Genomic DNA, 21,942 nt, shown 5'->3' with positions numbered 1-21,942 from the left:
GGGCCCCAGTGCAGGTTGTTGCTGTGGGCCCCCTTGAAATCCCGTTCTTCCCCCTTGGTTGAAATTGCGTTTCGAGGTGGGTGGTGGTGGTGGTGGTGGTTGAGGAAGGGGTTTCCCTCTCGGTTCAAATCACGTTCGGGAGTGGGGGGGCCTTTGGGGTGTCCTCCTCGGATTAAATCGCGGGGCCCTCCTAAGGCTGGGGGCACCTAGAATCGCCACCACCTTTTGCCCCGCTAGCAACAATTAGTATATATTAGTAATATTGAATATTTAGTAACAATGTTAATTATTAATAATAATTTGCAACAAATCATTAATATCAAAGACTCATGACTTAAAGTAACCCTCCACTTATAACAACTAAATGAAGTGGAATTCGTTTGTGAACGAAATGAACGAACGAAACATTTCGTTCACATCGTTAGTTAAACTCCTTTTTGACACATCTCAGCTGATTTATAGAAAAACTTATTTTTAATAATAAAGTTTCAGTTCTGATTGACTTTTTTGACAAATCAGTTGACTGAATGAATCAATGACTCATTCATAAGACACTCACTTGTCGCCACCTACTGGGATAATGACGTAACCTGCAGAAAGCTAGGGCCACATATTAAGGCCCGGGTATACTTCATTTTCCACGTTCCGCTCCGTCTCGCGCACAGTTGAGCGTGTGAGCCTTTCAAAATATACAGTACTCCTTTTGCAGTAAGCGCGGAAAGACGTGTTCAGCACCTGCACTCTATCTAGTAGACTTTGTTTTCAAGTGCTCCAGTCTGCACACAGACAGTGTGCGCAGACATCCACAGACCCTCCTGATGACGAAAATGATGTCACATGGACAGTGTGTGGACCGTCGCAGAACGCGGACTCCGAAGTATACTTTGGGCTTTCTAATCGCTCTTGCAGTACGTTGATGTCATACACTGATCTGTCTGTGCAGCTCCATTTCACGCCTAAGGCTGTGTCCAAAATCGCCCCCTATACCCTTAAATAGAGCACTATTTGAGGGCACAGCCATTTGTAGTGGGGTCCAAAATGCACTCATTCAATCCCACAATGCACCGCAATAACGAGTGTGAAACCGATGTACGCTCAATGGCTAGAGAATACCCATAATGCACTGTGAGAGTCGTGCGCTGAATGAATTCCCTTGTCGCCCGCAGCTGAATTTTCCATCCATCCATTTTCCAAATCGCTGGTCCAATCTGGCTACAGCGTAGGTTAATGGATAAATTACTTTTTAATTTATTATTAAATTGTTTAATTAAGGTTTATAAATAGTTTCCATGACAGAGTTTAAGATAAATCTTTTTATCTGGAGCTGCCAGTTTGCTAAGTTTCAAATGATTATTAAACAGCAAGCACTAGCAAAAGTGGCAGCCCTTCCAGCACACTCAGTCCGAATTCGCTCACTCGTTTTCATTCACTCCCTCAAGTAAACTATATTAGTGTACTAATGTAGGGAATAGTGAATGAACACAGACGAACACACCTAACGAATCAGTAAATGAATCTTTTTAGTAAACAAATTCATAAGATTCGAGTCACTGAGGTGAATCAAATACCTCAAGTGTTTTCTTTGCTGATAAGCTGGAGCTGTTGAGATGCTTGTTTTTTTTTTTTTTTGTTTGTTTTTTATTTAAACATTTATAGTTTAAACTTAATTAACAGATATCGCTTTTATGAACTTAAATACAGCACTAATCACGAATACTCTGGGCTGTTAATTATTAGGAGCGCGTTGATGACGCTTGATCAAGAGGAGGAGGAAGAGGAGGCGCGCAGCTCCTCCCACGGGCTTTTGGATCGGATGGATTTACTCGCCCGATCTGTACTGAATGTCTTCGGTGAATCACAATCCTCCAAACATAACGTGAAAACGCGTTGTAGTAAAATATTTATATGAACCATCTTGCTGGAGCTCGTGCCAGTGCCAGTCAGATTGGATTTAAAGCGCTGCGCGCTTCAGAAACTTTAATATAGTTTATTTCCAGTAATGTCACACACCTTGATGCGTTGAGTGTGTTGAAGGGCTGTTTAACGTTTAAAGAAAGAGACAGACAAACGACAACACAACTTAAGAGGAGAATACTTTAGAGAAAGTAGGCTACTGAACTACCTGCGCTGATCACCTTGCCGACGAGAAGGTAAGAAGGAGAAGGAGTCTGGATAAGTAGCCTTAAGCGTGTTTACTATCACATGCAAACGTAGTACGTCTTTACATTTAGTCATTTGATTTATATGTGATGAATGTATTGCAGCAATATACAATAAGTAAACGAAGCCCCGTTTAGTTTATTTAAAACTTCTGTTTATCTTTATATAACTGAGTTCCCTTAAAAAGTATGTGATTGTACGATATTAGATGGCAATACCATAACACTTTGATAGGCTATTCCATGGCTTTGCATTTTTGTACTGATAGTACGTATTTATGTACAAATGACCAGAAAACATACCATGGTACAAACTACAACCATGGTGCTTTTAGGTAGTTAGTGTTTACTTAAAGCTTCATTAAGTATGTCTGAGTTACTCTTCACTTAAAGTTATAATTACTCAATGTATAGTATCTGTTTACATATAGCAGAGACTGGGGCAAGTTGTCAGTTTTTGTTTTTTTACTCTAAAGTGGGGCATGTTGTCACACAGTATGGGCCTGTCACTATAGAATATTCCTATTGGCTTTTCAGCAATATTTAAGCTGTACATTTTCAAATTTTTATAGTTTTTAACATTACATACGAAGCGATGAATGTGAACAAAGCAAAATAGCTAAATAAATAAACAAAATAAAACAAGTTAAAGAACAAATACATTTCTAATTGCTAAACACTTGACATCTTGTCCCATGTTCCTCGACCTGACATTTCGGAAAAAAAATTATCTTGTTTTGAGAGCAATCTTGTTTGGAGAATAATCAGAACAAGTTAAACTATTTAGTTAAAATCTACCTTGATTATATTGTTGACTCTTGTCTGATGTGGTTTATTGTGTTCAATTGTTTCACAACAGCTATAGAAAGATATGATAATAATATTGCTATTTTAGTTTGGAGAACAGAATTTGCAAAAATGAGTTTTCACTTAATAGATTATTGATATATTGTCTCTGTGACAACTAGCCCTGGTATACTGACCATCAGCAACTGTCCTTTGAGTTAAAAAAAAAGATGAAGTTTAGGCTTAGATTTTTGTGTTTCATACCCCTCATATACTCTCAGTGGCTTTTGGACTGCCAATTGTTTATGATGCTGTCAGAATCTAATGAGAGCAGATAATTTCTCTAAAGCTTCAAAAGGTTTGGGCTGAATGTTGTTGAGGGAAGTGGTGCAGACCGCTCCTCAGGAAATGTCCAAGAGAGATAAGACTAACAGCAGGGCAAAATGCTTGAGCAAGAGACAGGAGCAACCAGATGGAGGGTGTTGGATGTTGATGTCTTTCATCTTCTCTAGGCCCAAGCTCAGACTCTAGACTTGTTCATAACAAGCCATTTCAGGTCTCCTGAGAAATCATTGCCTGATTATTCTGGTGTCAGCAGTAACATTCAGTCACAAATACGGTCTTCGTATCATATTTCGCTTGTTCTATGGCATCTACGTCAGGTACCGTCATTATGAGCTCTCCACAACAACCAACCATGTTTAACATCCAAACTGTGAGATTGTTGTTTCCCAGAGCAGGTGAGAAGGTGCCAAAACAAAAGCAGCATAAGAAGAGAGATAAATGAGGTTGTCTTTGCTCACATTATCTCAGAAAAATCCACAGAGGGCCCACCGGAGGAGTGGGAATACAAAGGGCTTGTTTCATCCATGGGAAAGTAAACCCTTCCTCTGTGCGGCGGATCCATCAAACCTTTTGGATGATTTCCCACAGAAACTTCCCAAAGTCGTTTTAGCCATTCTTCAATATGTCACTGCTGTTCTGCTCTGTCTAATCAGCTGTACAATGACTAAATGTCTCTCTATTTTCAGACTTTTGAATCATGCATGAGTCCTTGAATAGAAACAGCGTTCATTTTCTTGTTAATGTCATGCTGGAGTTAATGAGAGTTTCTAGTCTCAAAATCTGAGGTGAGAAGCATTGGATCTCATGAGGAATGAGTTGTTTGTGAATGGAAAATGTACAATATTGTTGCATCCCAAGTGCTGTTGTCATATTATTATCAAATCACATACTGGCATCACCTTTATCACGTTGTTCCAAAAGACTTAGGGGCCATTTACAGGACACTGTTTAAAAAAAAAAAAAACACACAGGTAAAGTATACTTACCTGCTTTGCTGTAATTAGTAAACTTTATTTAACATACCAGCCATCAATGCACAAATTAGATGTTACATAAATGCCTGAAATGTAGCTAGTTTATGCAGCTTGTCTCTAAGAAATAGAGACAAGCTCACGGAGTCACATAAGATAATCCGTCAAGTCCTCTCACAATAAATATGTAACTTTGCATGAATTAAATAATACAGCCATGAATGAGCACATGTTGGAAATAAAAGCGCTGAATTTAATTCTCTCTCCGTCGTCTATGCTCATCATTAGTCTCGTGAAGTCGTCTGCATTTTGCTGTTCACTCAGCGGGTTGATGCTCAGGAAATGCTCCGGAAATGTTCCACGGCGCATGTAACTTTTAACAAGATTCACTTGTTTAAAACACCGTAATTATATAAACATTTACTATATAACCATTAATTCGCTTATAAACATCCAAGTAAACACAACTCTATAGAAATTAATTAATTTGTTATCTCCACGAGCGATCGCAGTTTGAGTATAGTTCTGTGTAAATGCATAGATAAACAGCGTTTTGTCAGCAGATATTTCATAATCTAGAACGACAAAAACATTATTAATAATTCTGATATAACATACCAGTTGAGAAATGCAATAAAATACGATGTTTTGTTTGTTATATTCCAATATTCCAGAGAATATTATTCAGTTATTTAACATTATCCAGCGAATTATTCTTACAAATCTACTAAAACTCTAGTTTAAAAGGAAGTATTACATTTCTGCAAAGTTGATATGACTCCTGTCTTTAATTTATTTTCTTCATTTGAAAACATTAGACATTGTACATTTATTTTGCTTATTGTTAACATTAGTGTTGCTGCTGATGCTTTTTATAAATAAAATAATTTTTTTAATATGAAGATTAAAATTAACATGAAAGACTACTAATTTTCAACAAAAACAGTTTAGTAACAGTGCAGCTTTTTATTTTTTGAACTTTCAGACCCTCTATTTATTGGTGTATAAATAAGATTTGTTTTGTTTTCTATGCTAGGAGGGAGTGATTGTTATAAATAAATTGGTTTGTTCAGTTCAGTGGTGTTGTAATTGTGTCAAAAACAGAAGTATAACAGTAAATAAATATCAGTTCTGTATATCGGTTATCGGCACATAAACACAAATTATCGGTATCTGTTCTAAAAAAATCAATATCGGTTGATCACTATTCAAAGGTTTGGAGTGAAGATGTTTTTAATTTTTTTTTTTTTTTTAAAGAAGTGTCTTGAATTTTTAAATGCTGTGTAGAAGATAAAATATTTCACCTCTTTTAGATGCAGAACTATTTGCATCTTTTAGTATTGCAGTGGCGTGTAATGGTAGGTTTCTCAGAATTACAAACAAATCCCATTCATTTTCTCCATAGAGAAATAGTTTCAATGATAACGTCAACCTTTTAAGACAAACTTTCCATGAGCTCAGAGATTGGTAAATGAGCATATTTCTCTTTAGAAGTCAAGTTTCAAGTTTCAGTTTTCAAGTTGTTTAATATTCCCTGTGGAAAAAAACTACTCATAATCTTGAAGAGAGATTCAGATTCTCCTTGGATCAACCAATCGGGGAATTCGCTGTTACCATGGAAATGAGAACTGCACCAAAAGAGCTTCCCACTTCCATGAAGCATTGCGAATGTCATAATCATAATCATAGTCAGTATCCATACAATCTCAAACAACTTACGTACTTAAATATTTTACAATACATTTTAATACATTTAAAATATTTTAAATTGTTGCATATTTTACATTTAATTATGTTGCATTTTAGGCTTCTTCAATCAATTACTACAAGTCAATAATTGTTATTTTTTTTATCATAAAATTTGCAATTCTTCATGGGCTGTTCACAGTTCATTTTCAGTTTGTAATGTTGATTCATCTCCAACAACGTTGGTTTGATTCATGGATTATAAAATGTATTAAAGGTGTAGAAAATGAATGGGGAAAACAATTCACTGCTTAAAATGGACAATCACTGTTGCTCTCAGTTGCATTTAGTCCTTTTGGTCACTTAAGGAGAGGGCCTGGAGTGAGGCAGGAAATTAAGCAGACAAAAAGTAGCTTCCTGTTTCTGACGATCATACCTGTCGGGAAAGTCCATCAGACGTTGAAGGGCAAGAGGGTCTGCAGTTAGAGCTGGTGTGAATGGGACTCAAAAGCAGCAGGCTCGTTTTAACTCTCCTGATGTCGGAGAATTCAGGCTTTTGTAAGTCTTAAAAGCTCATGGAAAGCTCAGTGTCATGGAAACAGGCTGAAGCATGAAGCCTCACACCAGTACAGCTGCGTACACACACACACGCATGTAGAAATACACTGCATCTCTTCTGCTCAAGTGTGTGTCTGCCATTGAGAGATACGGTTTTAAATGGATTTATAAAGAATCTGTTTTAATACTGAGTTTGAAGGATCTGTTTTGCTCTTCCAAAAGTCATGCAGCCGCACTGTACTGCTTCACAGTGTGTCATAGGGAGACATAATAGCGTCAAGAAGGTGAGTTTAAGCTTGCTTGCATTCATAATTTAGTATGTATAGTACTAATTAAAAAGATCATATACACTACAGTTCAAAAGTTCGGGCAGGTTTTTGAAAGAAGTCTCTTATGTTGCTCACCAAGGTTGCATTTATTTGATCAAAAATGCAGTAAAAATTAATATTGTAAAATATTATTGCCATTTAAAATAACTTTTCTATTTTTTATTCTATTTTTGTCTTCAGTGTCACATGATCCTTCAGAAATCATTATGCTGACTTGGTGCTCATAAAGAAACATATCATTATCATTGTTGAAAACAGTTGTGCTGCTTAATATTGTTGTGGAAATCATTTTTTTGATTAATAAAATGTTCAAAAGAACAGCATTTGTTAAAATAGAAATCTTTTGTAACATTATAAATGTCTTTACTGCCACTTTTGATCAATTTAATGCACCCTTGCTCAATAAAAGTATCTTTTAAATCTTATTGAACTTTATCTTTAATCTTATTGAATCCAGAGTTTTGAACAGGAGTGTATGTGTGGTGTGTTTACATTGAACTTCCCAGGTGTAAAGCTTCCTGATTGCTCAACCTCCCAAAACCCTAATGAAGTTGGGAATGAACTTTCTGGGAATAACACTGTAAACCATCTGAATTTATCTAATGCTCTGAAGACTGAAGTTCATGCAAATACACTTAAATGGATATTTCACCAAAACTTTTGAATGATGTTTCTGTCCATACAATGTAAGGGCCTGTTTTTATGACAACAATGCACTAAAAATGGAAAAGTTTTTCCTTTGCGTTTTTCACGTACAGACGACAAACAATCCCTGTTCACACGGATCCACGAAAATGATTAAAAACACTTCGTGCCTGTAGACTGAACATGTAATATGCATGTGCATGGCATCACAGTTTTCACAAATTCACGTTTTTGTAGTTTACACGATAACGGTATCAATTTCAAAAACATGCACTTTGAATCCCATTTTCAAAAGTTTGCGTTTTCAGGCCCCCAAAATGCTGTTGTTGTGTAAATGAACAGCTAGTTTCCTTTTTTATTTGAAAAAGGTGTCGTGTAAATGGCCCCGCAGTCAGTAGGGTCTCATTGTTCATCGTTCATCAAAATATTTTTTTCCTCACAAGAAAGTCCTATAGGTTTGGAAGTGGAACAACATGAGGGTGAATAAATGCCAATTTTTTGTTTGTTTTTTTTGACTGAACTGTCCCTTTTAGAATAGGGCGACAGATGCGATGTTAACATCAGGTCCATGATGCGTGTGTGTGCTCTGCCCTAGTCAGGCGGTCACACCAGAGTGTTACCTTGCCATTTTCAACAGGAAGACATGTCTGAAAGAGATAATGACTTCTTTTGTTTGACACAGGACAGGATGTATGTGAATGATTTAACTGGCGCAAGTGCTTTACGCAAACCCCCCTGATTTCCAATAACAAAGGATAGTACATCAAATCTAATCACCAAAACTGAAGGGTTACGCTACTCTCGATCACACTGAAGGAAGTGTGGAAAAGAAGAACACAGATGCTTTCAGATTCTCATACACATTCACATTAGCATTTACATACTGATTTGTAACAGATCCATCGTGACTTGAAGAACTGCGGTTATGGGATGGCTTGTGAGGAATCATATGTTAACATCAGAGCATTTGCTTTGAGTGATGGGCCTGTTCTGAATGACTCAAAGGAATGTGATTATTGTGGAATATGAAGCAGGATTTTTGAGGAAATGCCTAAAGAAGTCTCTTAGTAGCTTGTTTGTGTATGTGAGTCTGGTTATTGTAGATGCTAATGATATTCTAATCTGTCTGTGTGGGCGCTTCTGGTGGACAAAGATCAAGTCTGTGCTGGCTATGTCTTGATAGCCCTCTTTAATTACTGTCATTGAAATCTGTTGTTTTTCGTTGGAGCATCTGGTGTGGTAATGCTGGGTCAGTGGTTGACTTATGGGTTTGTGATGGTTTTATTTATGATGCATTTGATGAAACTATCAATTATGCTTTTATATCTTTCTAAAATAAGTACAAATTAAAATAACCTCAGGGCCATTGTGGATGTGGCAATTTGATGTGATGTAATGTCTCTGAAGAAAGTATCAGAATGATCCCATGCAACACGTGTTGTATATTCCAAGTGTTCTGGGGGTATACAATACGAAATTTAATGTATTATTTAATGTAAATCTAAATCCTGACCTTGGCCGTTGGTCTTTAGTGCATGAATACGCAACATGCGCGTTTGTGTGACTCCTTTAGCACCACAATTCACTCCGTCTAGCCCAGAAAAAGCACACAAGTTGTGAGAAATCAAGATTAACAAAAGCTTAACACTAAATACAATGCCTAGAAATCCTAAAAAAAGTATCCGTGTACTTTCTTTACCGAGTTAAATGTCTCCGAACCGGAATTCTGTTTGTCTGATGACAGTCGGAATGACCGTTGACAGATGTGAACGCAATAATTTCTTGTTACGACGAACACAATGGATATATTCACCTCAGAGAAGAAGGTACATGGATTGTATTAAATGATGTACTAAAACGGAAACGTTTTTCCTTTGCATTTTTCTCGTACAGACAACAATGTTGTCAAAACGTTCCCCATTCACACGGATCTGTGAAAATGACTAAAAACACTGTATTATGTTGCCAGGCCAGTAGTTGGCAACATACCTTTGTAAAGAAACATTACAAGCCTATAGACTGAACATTTAATAGGTATGCGCATGGCGTTACCTTTTTCACAAATGCGTATTTTTGTAGTTTACACAAAGATGATTACGGTATAGTTTTCAAAAACTTGCACTTTGAAACCCGTTTTCAGGCGCCTAAAATGCCGTTGTTGTGTAAATTAACTGCCAAAACACGAACACACAAGTTTTCAGTTTTTAGTTGAAAATGGTGTCGTGTAAACAGCCCCTAAGATTACAAATGCTGTAGAAGTATTGTTCAACTAATATTAAAGGGGACCTATTTTCACAAAAGATAAACATGACGGTACATGCTAGTCGATGAGTTGAATCAACTCCACAGCAACTACATAAATTTATCCACTAACCATTCAGAAACATCCAGTTTCATTCTAAAAGTTGTAACTACTTCCTGAGTCTCTCCATCAGTGTCCGACTCCGGTTTGAACAACGTAAGGCTGAACACCGTTACTGACGATCGTCATTTTGACTGCGTGAGATTCTCCAGCTTTGTTGTTGTTGAGTATCCGAAGCGTGAGCTGTTAAAGCTCCGCCCTCTTCTGAAAAGGGGGCCGGGAGCAGAAGCTCATTTGACTGCAAATTTGACAAGCTATATTAAATAATCTGTGGTCTATTTTGAGCTGAAACTTCACAGACACATTCTGGGGACACCAGAGACATATTACATCTTGTGAAAAGGGGCATAATAGGTCCCCTTTAACAAATGAAACTTTATTATAAAGTGTTACCAACTTTTTCAGCTTCACAGCTGTATACAGGAACTGTATGAACTTTGTTCCTCAAGCTGTAAAGCTTTATGATTAAGTCTGGTGGTGTCTGCTGAACTGAGCTTTGGGGAATTTGGTGACCTGTAGACTGACAGAGAACTGCTTTGCTTCCGTAGGGTCGCATCTGAATATCTGATTACGTAAAATCTGGAATTCTGTATGTGTGTCTCACAGCTCATAATCAAAAAGCTGCTGCCACACAGAGTCCTGTAGGACCTGCTCTTAACCTCAGACGGGCCGCTAACAGTCCGTTCTCTGACCATCAGATGCAAATTGCACACAAAACTGCCAAGAAATCTTGTGATCCAGCTAGATCTTATCTGATTGGCCAGGATGGTGGAATAACTGTATATTCTTTTTTATTTATGAGTTACTTGTATGTCCAAAATGATCAGTACTTATTAATATTAGAAAATCTACATATACATTTTTTTTAGTAAGGATGCACCAATATTTACATTTTTACATGATACCAATAAGCCGATAATTATTTTAATTTTATGGCCGATAACCGATAAATGGCCGATGCTAAAATTCTTCTAAACTACTTTGCATAAATGAATTAAAAAATAAAACACATGCACACAAAAAAAAAAAAGTTTTAAAATGCTACAAGTGAATTTAGGCGTCTCAACATTATAATGCAAAGTATGAAAAAAAAAAAAGAAAAAAAAGAAATAATAATTAAAATTTGCATTTAGTAGTGTTATATTACATTATTATTGGGTCATTCCGTGTCATCATTTATGGCACTCAGACAGGTATGTTTTATGCAATCAAGTTGATAGAAAAACACAAGATACATTTCTAGTTTCAACATTATTTGTTCTTCAGATATTCCTCTTTAAAAGAAAAAAAGTATTAGCTTTATGCAAAGTGACCCACATTTTGTTTTTGACCACTGAAAATGTGTACAATTTACCAGTTTACTCATGGAGCCGCATTAAGATCTCCTTTTCTCTGGAATTGAACCATTGAGGGCCTTTAAAATGAAGATACCAAAAGGAAAGTTAGTTAAGAACCAGAATCTAAAAGGATGTTATCTTTAATACTTCTTGATTTACAGGCATGCAAACTTGAGGCAAAAAACACAAGAAGTGCTTTTTGCCATTTTTGAACTGTCACCGTTGGCATATAATGCAACAAAGATTGCTAAAGTCAACATTTTTTACTAATAGACCTACCAATCTCTGTGTAAAAATAAAATAATGATGCTGCCATCTTTCTAAAGTCATTTTTACACCCCTGTAAATTGGCTGCAAATCTCAGGTGAAAATTGACCCCCTCTACAAAATAGTGTATTATTCAGTACATACTGTATACATGTGTGACATTTAATATTTTGGCTTTCATCACTATTTGTCTTTGTACAGAAAAAATATTAACAAAATAAAAAATTTGAGCCAGGGAAGTTTCCAAAATTTGATTGATTTGACATGAAATTACCCTTGAAATTAAAGATTAACTTTGAGCATTAGATGACAGCAAAGGTAATCTAAATCTAAAAGTACATTTAAGTATCCAATAACAATAATTAAAACAAATGGTCCATAAATGTATTTGTTAAAGTGCTGCCAGTTGTGTTGCCATTGTTTTCAGCTGCTTTTTGATGTCATTTCCTGTCTTACCCATGATGGTTTCATTATGAAAAGATTTTGTACTTTGCATTTCACTTGGCATAAAATGACAAGGTTAACTCACATTACTGTTGACCTACAAATTCCTTCATTTATTACTGACGTGATGTTTATGCTCCGGCGCTGTAGGATTTTCTCTGGTATGTTTTCCTAAGGCAAGTTTCCCAGACTCAAAGCTAAACGGCTAAATCCTCCACTGGTTTTTCAATGCAGTGTCAACACTGACAGTATAATTTAGTTGAAGACAGGGTTTCATCTCAATGTCTTGTTACGGATAATGCTGTTTCTCACAGATGTGTCTCATCCCTCCAGGTCTGCAGTGTGTGAGTGGGATGTCTGCAGATCAGCTGTGGCCTGACTATGGTGAAACACCAACCGTTACAGGTGTATGAGAGACAACTGTGTCTGTCCTGTCTGACCGGGATCTACGGCTGCCGCTGGAAACGGTACCAACGCTCCCATGACGACAGCTCCAAGGTAACCACAGCATCATCCATTGTGGGAGAAGTCATTGTATTCTAACCACATAGAAACCGAATGATAGGACCGGATGATAGAAGCAAAAATTACACTGACCTGTTGAGGAATTGGCCTTTTGCCTTAAAATGATATGTAACTATGGAGATACTGTACTGTACGTGTCCTCATTTATAAATGAATATAACATCAGTATAAGGACACCTAAATTTGATCCAAGACAAAGTAGTGTTATTAACTTAATGTTAATCAATTTTCAAATTGATTTAGGTTGTATCAACGTTGTAGAGTATGTTGTATAAACGTTGTGGTCCCTTGTAACATGTAATAGCTGTCAAATGAGGCATTTCTTTGTTCAAGTTGGGTTGAGAAGCATTTGACTTGATTATGATTTGTAGTTTCTGCAGTTTTTGATCATGTTATTGTGCAGTTTGATAGTTTCTTTAAAGAAAAAGCTGATAAAAATGCTTTGCAATGTCGAACTTTATTCCAGCTCATGTAAGAATAATGTTGCTGTATAATTTTTTTTTTTTCTTTTTTCATCAATGTACTGCATAAGCACATTTTACTGAAAATCACACTATTTGTGGAAAATTCAATTAATTCCTGTGGGAAGTTGTGTAAAGCTTAAATAAGTGGTCAACTCTAACCGAGTTAGTGGAGCTTTGCAAAGTGTCAGATGTCATCTATGATTCCCGCACCTCTGGATCATAGATATGGATCCACTTTGACGATACTGACACATTTCTCTGGTCGTTTTTGCCAGTGTATGGTCATAAATGTTTCGCTGGATATACTTTTAACCTTCTGGCCCTCTTTGTTTAGGAGTCAAAAGTGACCGAAGCCTTTAAAAGTAACTTTTTTGTTTTTCAGGAAAACCAATGTAGTATATTTTTGTTCAATAATATTTTTTGATTATTATATAAAATTTTGAGGGTATTTTATGATACTATGCAATATTTATACAATTTTTATTAGCTATTTTTCCCCTTTGAAAATAATACACATTTTTTTTCTAATCTATTTTTAAATTATTTTTCAATTAAAGCAGTATTCCATGTTAAAATAGAAACAAGGCATTTAAAATCCATTTTTTTGAAGGTAGATTAGTGGCATTTGGTGGGAGTAAAAAAAGAAAAACTTATGCAATGCCATGGTGTAACCACTAGATTCCTATATAGTTCTATATAAAGTGGCTTATAAATTCTCTAGTGGTTTTTAGACACATACTTATTTTTATTAAGTTTTGCACTTAGACATTCTCAAAGACTACTTTTCGTCAAGGTTTAGATTTATTTTTGGTTTGAAATGTTGATTTGAAGTGTTGGTTTTTGCATTAATTTTACTACAGTCAAACCTGAACACAGAGGAGGGCATTTTGTCACACATAACATCAAAAGTCAATAAAAATATAACAAAAATGAACGGGTATGTTTTATTACAGCTTAATAAATCTGGGTCTGATCTGATTTCAACGTCTTATTTGAGTTTTGGCTCAATTTAACCATATTGTTACAGCCAAACCGGTTCATTTGTGTGTGTATAATGATGTGTTGTGTGTGTATGTGTGTAAGTGAGTGTGTGTTTGAGTGGGTGTTTCTGTTTTTTGTGTGTAACCTCTTTCTTGCTGTTCATTTTTTTTACTGCTTTGTGGCTGAATTATTGATTTTATTTCACACATTTGCATAAACTTGCTCTGTGTTATAGTCGTGCTAGTTCATATATATGTGTGTGGGGGGAGGGGGGTGTTGGTTGGGTGTGTCTGTTTTGCACTCTTGACATTTTAGAGTGTCACCCCTTCATTGCAGTGCACTTTTTTTCTGCACAGTGTCTGATTTGTAGTTTGTACCAACAAAAGATTCTCTGAGTTGTCGTATTTTTTCGTATTTCCCATTCATTTCCTATGACTATTTTTTTTATGACCCTTTAACATGTCTGAATCATGTCCTTGATTTTTTTTTTTTTTTTTTTTGTGTTCATATTGCTAATGCAACAAAAGTCACCAAGTGTCATCTCATTCTGATGAAGCTACGATTTTTGACATTTCAAAATATAACATTTTTCGGTCAAAAATGACCGAAGAGGGCTAGAGGGTTAAAGGGTCATGAAACCCTAAACTAAAGTTTTGTGTGTTGAACATCATAAAAGACAATGTTACCATTCCTTAGTTTTAACTGTTGTGAATTTTAATCTTTTTTTGCGCTATTTTCAACTTTTGCGTTTAAATTCATCTTTGTGTGAACGTCACAGGAGGTGACGTTTTCTTTAACTATAGAGGGAATGTACATGACATAACCATTGGCCGGAGCGACTGTGGTTACGCCCACTGAGTGGCAAAAAGACAGCATTGGTTTTTGGTTTCAGCGTGAATGCCACGAAAAACACACAAAACGCATTCAAAACGGGAAAGACCTTTGCGATTGACTGTACAAATATATTTGACAAGAAATCTGAGGTAAATTTTTACAGACTGCCGAAAGCTAAAGAAAAGAGAAGCAAATAGATCGCTGCAATTCACAGAAACAGCTGGACTCCAGGCAGCGAAACATGGATTTGCAGTTATCATTTTGTCAATATGTTGAATTTTGTGGTAAGATCATACCGTATATATTGTATTGTAATATAATGTATTGACAACTCATCAATTAAAAGATTTATCCTCTTATATACTGCAAAATTGGGTGTTTTTAAATAAACACTGACAAAAACTATTCAAGTTTTAGGACTGGATGATACACATATAAAATTGATATAAGTGATCACCCGAATTTAGACCTACCTATATTATATTTATATAAAGCGTTCACAGGCAAATTTGCTTTATGTATTTGCCTGGCGTCGAAATCGGCACATCTAAATATCTGGAAACATGATTCCTGGCTGTATTCATGGATTACTGGATCTTTAGTAAGTTGTAACAGGAACACTATTGAGTCTAACCTTTAGTTTAATCGTTTGTTTTACTCGTGTTTTACTTGCATTTTCGCAGTTTTCCCTATTAAATCCAGTCATGCAGCAGGCTCTTTTGCCGCTCAGTCCGGCTGAGGGGGCGTGTTCTGGCAGGAAAGTCACGTCAATGCATACCCTCTATAGTACATCGATGACTCATCAGTGTCTCATAATTATTCATGAGACTGTCCTTATCCTATGAAAAGACTCCGCTTAATTAATTACAACAGCAAGAGTTGATTTCCTATGACAGGCGCTTCAAACAGTGAGACTGCATACAGTAATGAAAGATGCAGTAATAGGTCAAAAATGACTGTTTTAGCTTTGTTAGAGTTTCTGTGTTGCATAAGTTCTTTGAGTCTTTGACACAAATGCGATTCATCCACACTGTGAGCATAACCGGTCTTTACAGCCCTTTAACCGAACAAATGGCTTATAAAATCGGCGCAAAATAAGCCTTAAAAGTCATTGAACATGCAACAGCACGTTAATATATATTTCTGATGCTGAGTACAAATGCGAACTGCTGTGCATTTATTTGTGCATTAAATTATAGCAGTCACATGATATGTATGTATTTGTGTAATTTACGGTGAGCTTGTGTTTGTGTCGTGTGTAATGGTACTTTGCAGTGTGCATTTGTGGGAAGCTTTTATGCTTTTAACTCAATGAGAGCTAAATAAAACTGTCTGTGTTGAAGGCGTTGCTGTGTTATCGGTCTCTCCTCTTCCCCCTCCACTCTACAGCTTACCATGTCGACTTTTGTAGCATTTTTCAAAACTGTGGTGAGAACTGGCTGATGCAGAAACAGGGAGTTTCATGACCCTTTAAAGGCTGACAGCAGAACCGAAGGGCAACTTGGCTGTCTGTAATGAAGTCCCTTCCCTTTCTCCTCTGCTGTCTGACTGTCTCTCTATCAGACAGAGAGAAACTCAAGCCAGGGTTTCAGATTCCCTGGAGGACGTGTTGTAGGTCAATTCCAATCTGTATACAACACAACGAGAGGCTTAGTCAGGTCTCTCAGACTCTCTTTGACTTGTCCGTTCAATGTCTGGTGACACCAAACTGGATACTGACATTATTTAGCAAAGTTATTCAACCAGAAATGCCCGTTATTTTAACCGAGCATCCATTCCAGTGCAGCGATCAAATGTTCTGACCTGAACTGAGCTGCAGTCAGATTGGAAATCACCTCTTATCTAATCTTTACAGAAAGTCTTCTAATATTAATAGGGTATCAAGCTTAAATGTTGGAACAATAATTGATTTAAAGATAAAAATCAAGCTCAGCTTCATTCAGGGGTTCTGAAGTTGATCTGGGACTTTTTTTTAAATAATTTAATAAAATTTAAATGTGTGTGTATACATACAAAAAATATTTTTGTAATAATTTTATTTGCATTTTTTATTCAGTTAATGTTATTTAAATCAATTGTAATGCATGTAATGTATAATAAACTTATATTAATACATTATATATATATAATTTAATTTTTTTAAACTTTTTTTAAACTTTTTTTGACTCATTATTTGACCAAGCTGCCAAAAGTTAAGATATTTTTGTATAAAATTGAATAAAAAAAAAAAGAAAATTAAAACTTAATTTAATTTTAATTCAATTAATTGTAATATATACAGTGTATATTAAAATGTTATTATTATATTATATTGAAATATATAAAATAAAATATATAATATATAAAATATGAGTGTAAAGTGCTTTGGGTGTACAGTAACATAAAAAAGCGCTATATAAATGGCTCATATATTCATAATAAATATATATATATATAATATAATATACAGTGGTGGTCAGAATTATTGGCACCCTTGGTAAATATGATCAAAGATGACTAAAAATAAATCTGCATTGTTTATCCTTTTGATCTTTAATTCATAAAATTAGCAAAAATCTAACCTTTCATTGAAGGAAAAGAATTGAAAGTGGGGGGAAAATCACATTGTGAAATAAATGTTTTTCTCCAAAACCACGATTATTGGCACCCCTAGAATTTTTTTTTATAAAAATGTAAAATGTCTCTGAAGTATATTCCCATTCATATTTGCATTTTTTTTTTAGCACACCAGGGTGATCATGAACATGAAATTGTCCAGCCATGACTTCCTGTTTCACAGGAGTACAAACATGTGTAAACACAAAGGCCAAATTCCCTTAATCATTCATCACAATGAGAAAAACCAAAGAATATAGTTCTGATGTGCAGCAAAAGGTTGTTGAGCTTCACAAAATAGAAAATGGCTGTAAGAAAATAGCTAAAGCATTGAAAATCCCCATTTCCACCATCAGGGCAATAACTAAAGATGTTACCAATCTGCCTGGAAGAGGACGCGTGTCTAAATCGCCCTAATGCGCGGTGAGGAGGAAAGTTTGAGTAGCCAAAGACTCTCCAAGGATCACAGCTGGAGAATTGCAGAGATTAGTTGAGTCTTGAGTCTCAGAAAGCCTGAAAAAAATTATCACACAGCACCTACATCCCCACAAGTTGTTCGGGAGGGTTTCAGGAAAGATCCTCTGCTCTCATTCAGAAACAATCTTCAGCATATTCTGTTGTCAGACAAGACTGGAACTTCAAACGGGACCTGGTTCTATGGTCAGATGAAACTAAAGCAAGAGCTTTTTGGCAGCAAACCCACCAGATGGGTTTGGTGCACACGTGGATAAAAAGTACCTCATGCCCACGGTTAAATATACTGCTGGATCTTTAATGTTGTGGGCCTATTTTTCTGCTGGAGGTCCTGGACATCTTGTTCAGATACATGGCATCATGGATTATATCAAATACCAACAGATAAAAAATCAAAACCTGACCGCTTCTGCTAGAAATTCAATAATGGGCCGTGGTTGGATCTTCCATCAGGACAATGATCCAAAACAAGCATCAAAACCAACACAAAAATGTGTCACTGAGCACAAAATGAAGCTTCTGCCATGGCCATCCCAGTCCCCTGACCTGAACCCTAAAGAAAATTAGTGGAGTGAACTGAAGAGAAGAAGCACCGACATGGAGCTGGGAATCTGAAGGATCTGTAGAGATTCTGCATGAAGGAATGGTCTCTGATCTCTTGCCAGGTGTTCTCCAAACTCATCAGGCATTATAGAAGAAGACTCAGAGCTGTTAGGGTTAGGGTTAGTATTGCAAAAAGTATTGAATAAAAGGGTGCCAATAATTGTGGCCAATGTGTTTTGGAGAAAAACATTTATTTCATCATGTGATTTTTCTCCCCACTTTCAATTCATTTCCTTCAATGAAAGGTTAGATTTTTGCTAATTTTATGAATTAAAGATCAAAAGGATAAACAATGCAATGATCATATTTGCAGAGGGTGCCAATAATTCTGACCACCACTGTATGTATGTATGTGTGTGTGTGTGTGTGTGTATATATATATATATATATATATATATATATATATATAATCTGATCTGTTTATTCTTTTCCATGTTCTGTCTGGTTTGAAGCTTGCAATGATTCAGTTTGTGGGTTTGTGGGTTGTGTTATTTACTTTCACCTCCCCACAAGTTAACAACAAAAAAAGGCTCCTTCAAGAGTGAACACACACGCACACCTTTGGCGATTAGTTCATCTTTTCATTTGAACAGACTCTCTAAAGAAACACCTCAGCATTGAGAGCAAACGCATCAGAAGCCCTGTGATTGGCTGGCGTGCTCCGTGTCATTACTGCTGGCCCTATCCACTCTATAATTAGAGCACGGTGATGATGAGTCCTACCCGATGTGCTCATGAGCAGGTCTGGAGGAGCTGATTGGATTGAGGGATTAGCAGCTGTCAGCAGTGCAGAATGAATGAACAGAACAGTCAAATGTGTCCGTTGCTGTAGAGTGACTGCGCTACAATCCACATGACAAATAAAACATGAGTCAGTCCATTATTAAATTCTCAGGGTGTGTGGAAAACTTTATGCGAGTTGTTTATGCTGGGAATTGTATTTAAGGCATGTCAGATGACTGTTATTGTGGTCTTTGAAAAGTTGGTGAAAAGCTTCATTGGTGAAAAATAAGATACTATAATGCTAACCTCTAATCCTCTCATCTCTCTGTTTATAAACACTTGCGTCCATATGGCGGACACGCATACCATAATGCCCTGTCCTCTCCCAGTCTGCATGTTAGTCAAAAGAAAGAGTCTTTTTGTTGGAAATGATAGCCATTGAACCTAATATTCATAATGCAATCGCATTATCTTTCAGTATTGTTAAAGCTGTCAGTCAGCTGTCAAATTGAGGTTATCTGGACACTGGGTGCTGTGGAACACTTAGCTCTGTTTTTGAAAGAAAGAAATTAATACTTTTATTCAGCACGGATGCATTAAAGGATTAGTTCACTTTAAGATGAATATTACCCCATGATTTACTCACCCTCAAGCCATCCTAGGTGTATATGACTAAAATAAGGTGTATATGAAGTAAAATAACTACCTTCCGCCACACCGCCTTCCTTATTCAGTTAACGTTTTTTTCGTAAGTTGAATACGGGAGGTGATCTGGCGGAAGCTAGTTATTTTACTGTATAACGTGTTAAATATGGATGTTTTTCTTACACAAACACGTCGCTTCACTTCACTTTAGAAGGCCTTTATTAACCCTGCATCTGAACCAAACACCTACAGAATCTCGGGACGTGGTCATTAGATCTCTTCCTCACCTCTGGAGGAGTGAAAGGTCTTTTTGGGTTCTGAAAGTCTGCATGCCAGCAGGATGCGAGCCATCTGATCTGGTAACTGAACTTAGATGTCTCTCTGCACCTTGTGTTACCCAACAGATTCATGTACTGTGAAATAGTGGCAAATAACATGGCTTTCTTTTGTGTTACATGCAGAAATGTACAGTACAGCCAGTATAGTCCTAATCATGAGCAAATTATTCTTATGATTTACAGTTTGACAAATCCTGGAAAACTGAATGAACTTGTTACTAAGTCAATTGATTCATCTTTACACTTTAAAGGGGACCTATTATGCCCCTTTTAACAAGATGTAATATAAGTCTCTGGTGTCCCCAGAATGTGTCTGTGATGTTTCAGCCCACAGATCATTTATTATACCATGTTATAAATGCCCATTTTTGAGTGGAAGGAAAAACATGCTGTTTTCATGCATGTACCTTTAAATGCAAATGAGCTGCTGCTCCTCATCCCGCCTTCCAGAAGATGGCAGAGACTGTACAACTCGTGCCTCAGATACTCTGCCACAAACTAACAAAACATCTGTTTGGTTTTGATTATCATCTCTATCGCAGTCACGCTCACGTGACATTGCAGTTCTTCGTCATCATGAAAGTTTATTATTTGCATGCGATTTAAAGCCATAACAGTTTAAATTTCTGATATATGGTTTTCTGAGCGCACACATCTGAAGCATGCGCACAGAAAGCTGGCACATAAACACGGTGGACTGTGTACAGCTCACTCGGGAGGAGCTAAGCTAATAAGGCAGATCATCATCAGTCATGGGCGGGGCTTACCTACTCTTATGTAAGAGTAGGGGGAAATCTGAAACCGCTTGTTTGTAGAGACTGTTTATGATTTATGGAGATTATAATAAAATGAGTGGGTGGATTTTTACCATTATAAGCTGGTCACACACTGCGGACACACATCTGTGTTCAAACACCTTATATAATGAATTTTGCATAATAGGTCCCCTTTAATAAAAAAGTTTGAATATTTGATTACATTCTTGCCCAAATGAAAACTGATATCTGACATATTCACTACTGAAACTCCAGTCAGTGTGAGATTGTTTCAGGTGCTTGCCGTTGCCACTAACGAAGCTTACGAGCTCATATCATTTGACATGTACATAAGGAAATTGAGCCTTTTGGTTATTATTATAATTTCTTTAAATTAAAATACAATTTAATTATTATAAAGACACGTACATAAAGGAAATTGAGCCTTTTGGTTATTATTATTTATTTAAATTAAAATACAATGTAATTATTATAATGGCTCGTACATAAAGGAAATTCAGCCTATTGGTTGTTATTATTATTTATTTAAATTAAAATTTAATTATTAGCATTTTTAAATGATAACATTTTCATTAATAATTATACATTTAATTATCAATTTTAAATTTTAAAATTATTAATTTATATTATTATTAAAAGTAACCCCTTATTCTTTCTGCAGTGTCCAGTATGTCACAGGTTACTGAATAACATTTGAGAATCATACATAAATTTATATAATATCTACATGACATTCCCATTCACTGAGTGAGATCTTTTACACTATCAGCATCAGGTGATCCAAGACAAGTTGGATCGTTATTACATCACTCTTTAACTCCTGTTAACAGAACAATGAAGCTCCGCCCTCTCTATCTCCAACAGCGACCTTGTTTGGTCTCCCAGGAAACATGCTTTGGTGCCAGGCAATGTCTCTCTCTCTCTCTCTCTCTCTCTCTCTCTCTCTCTGAAAGATCTTGCTGTGCTGAAAATGATCCATTGCTGTTGTAATTTGCTGTGGAACGCTGTGTGGTTTCTATGGTGAAGAAATTAAACTTATTAGTAGTTACTTAAGCTTACAATTTAATATGCTCTCTAAAACGTTAAGGCATCTTA

General features: G+C 36.2%; 1 protein-coding gene across 2 annotated transcripts in view; it reads left to right on the top strand.

The window, feature by feature from the left end:
• The first annotated feature begins 1,736 nt into the window (after nt 1-1,736).
• Nucleotides 1,737-21,942, top strand: part of gdpd5a (glycerophosphodiester phosphodiesterase domain containing 5a) — a 31,964-nt gene continuing 11,758 nt past the window's right edge. Inside the window, exons 1-2 of one of the 2 annotated variants that reach the window (XM_051910309.1) lie at nt 1,737-2,150; nt 12,223-12,387. In XM_051910309.1, coding sequence (XP_051766269.1) covers nt 12,271-12,387 — 117 coding nt within the window. In that variant the 5' untranslated portion in view covers nt 1,737-2,150; nt 12,223-12,270. The remainder of the gene's footprint in view (nt 2,151-12,222; nt 12,388-21,942) is intronic. The other variant, XM_051910310.1, reaches the window with a different exon arrangement.

Source organism: Ctenopharyngodon idella, chromosome 10, assembly GCF_019924925.1.
Source record: "Ctenopharyngodon idella isolate HZGC_01 chromosome 10, HZGC01, whole genome shotgun sequence".
In the NCBI taxonomy this organism is placed as follows: domain Eukaryota; kingdom Metazoa; phylum Chordata; class Actinopteri; order Cypriniformes; family Xenocyprididae; genus Ctenopharyngodon; species Ctenopharyngodon idella.
This window is presented reverse-complemented; position numbering and strand designations above follow the sequence as displayed.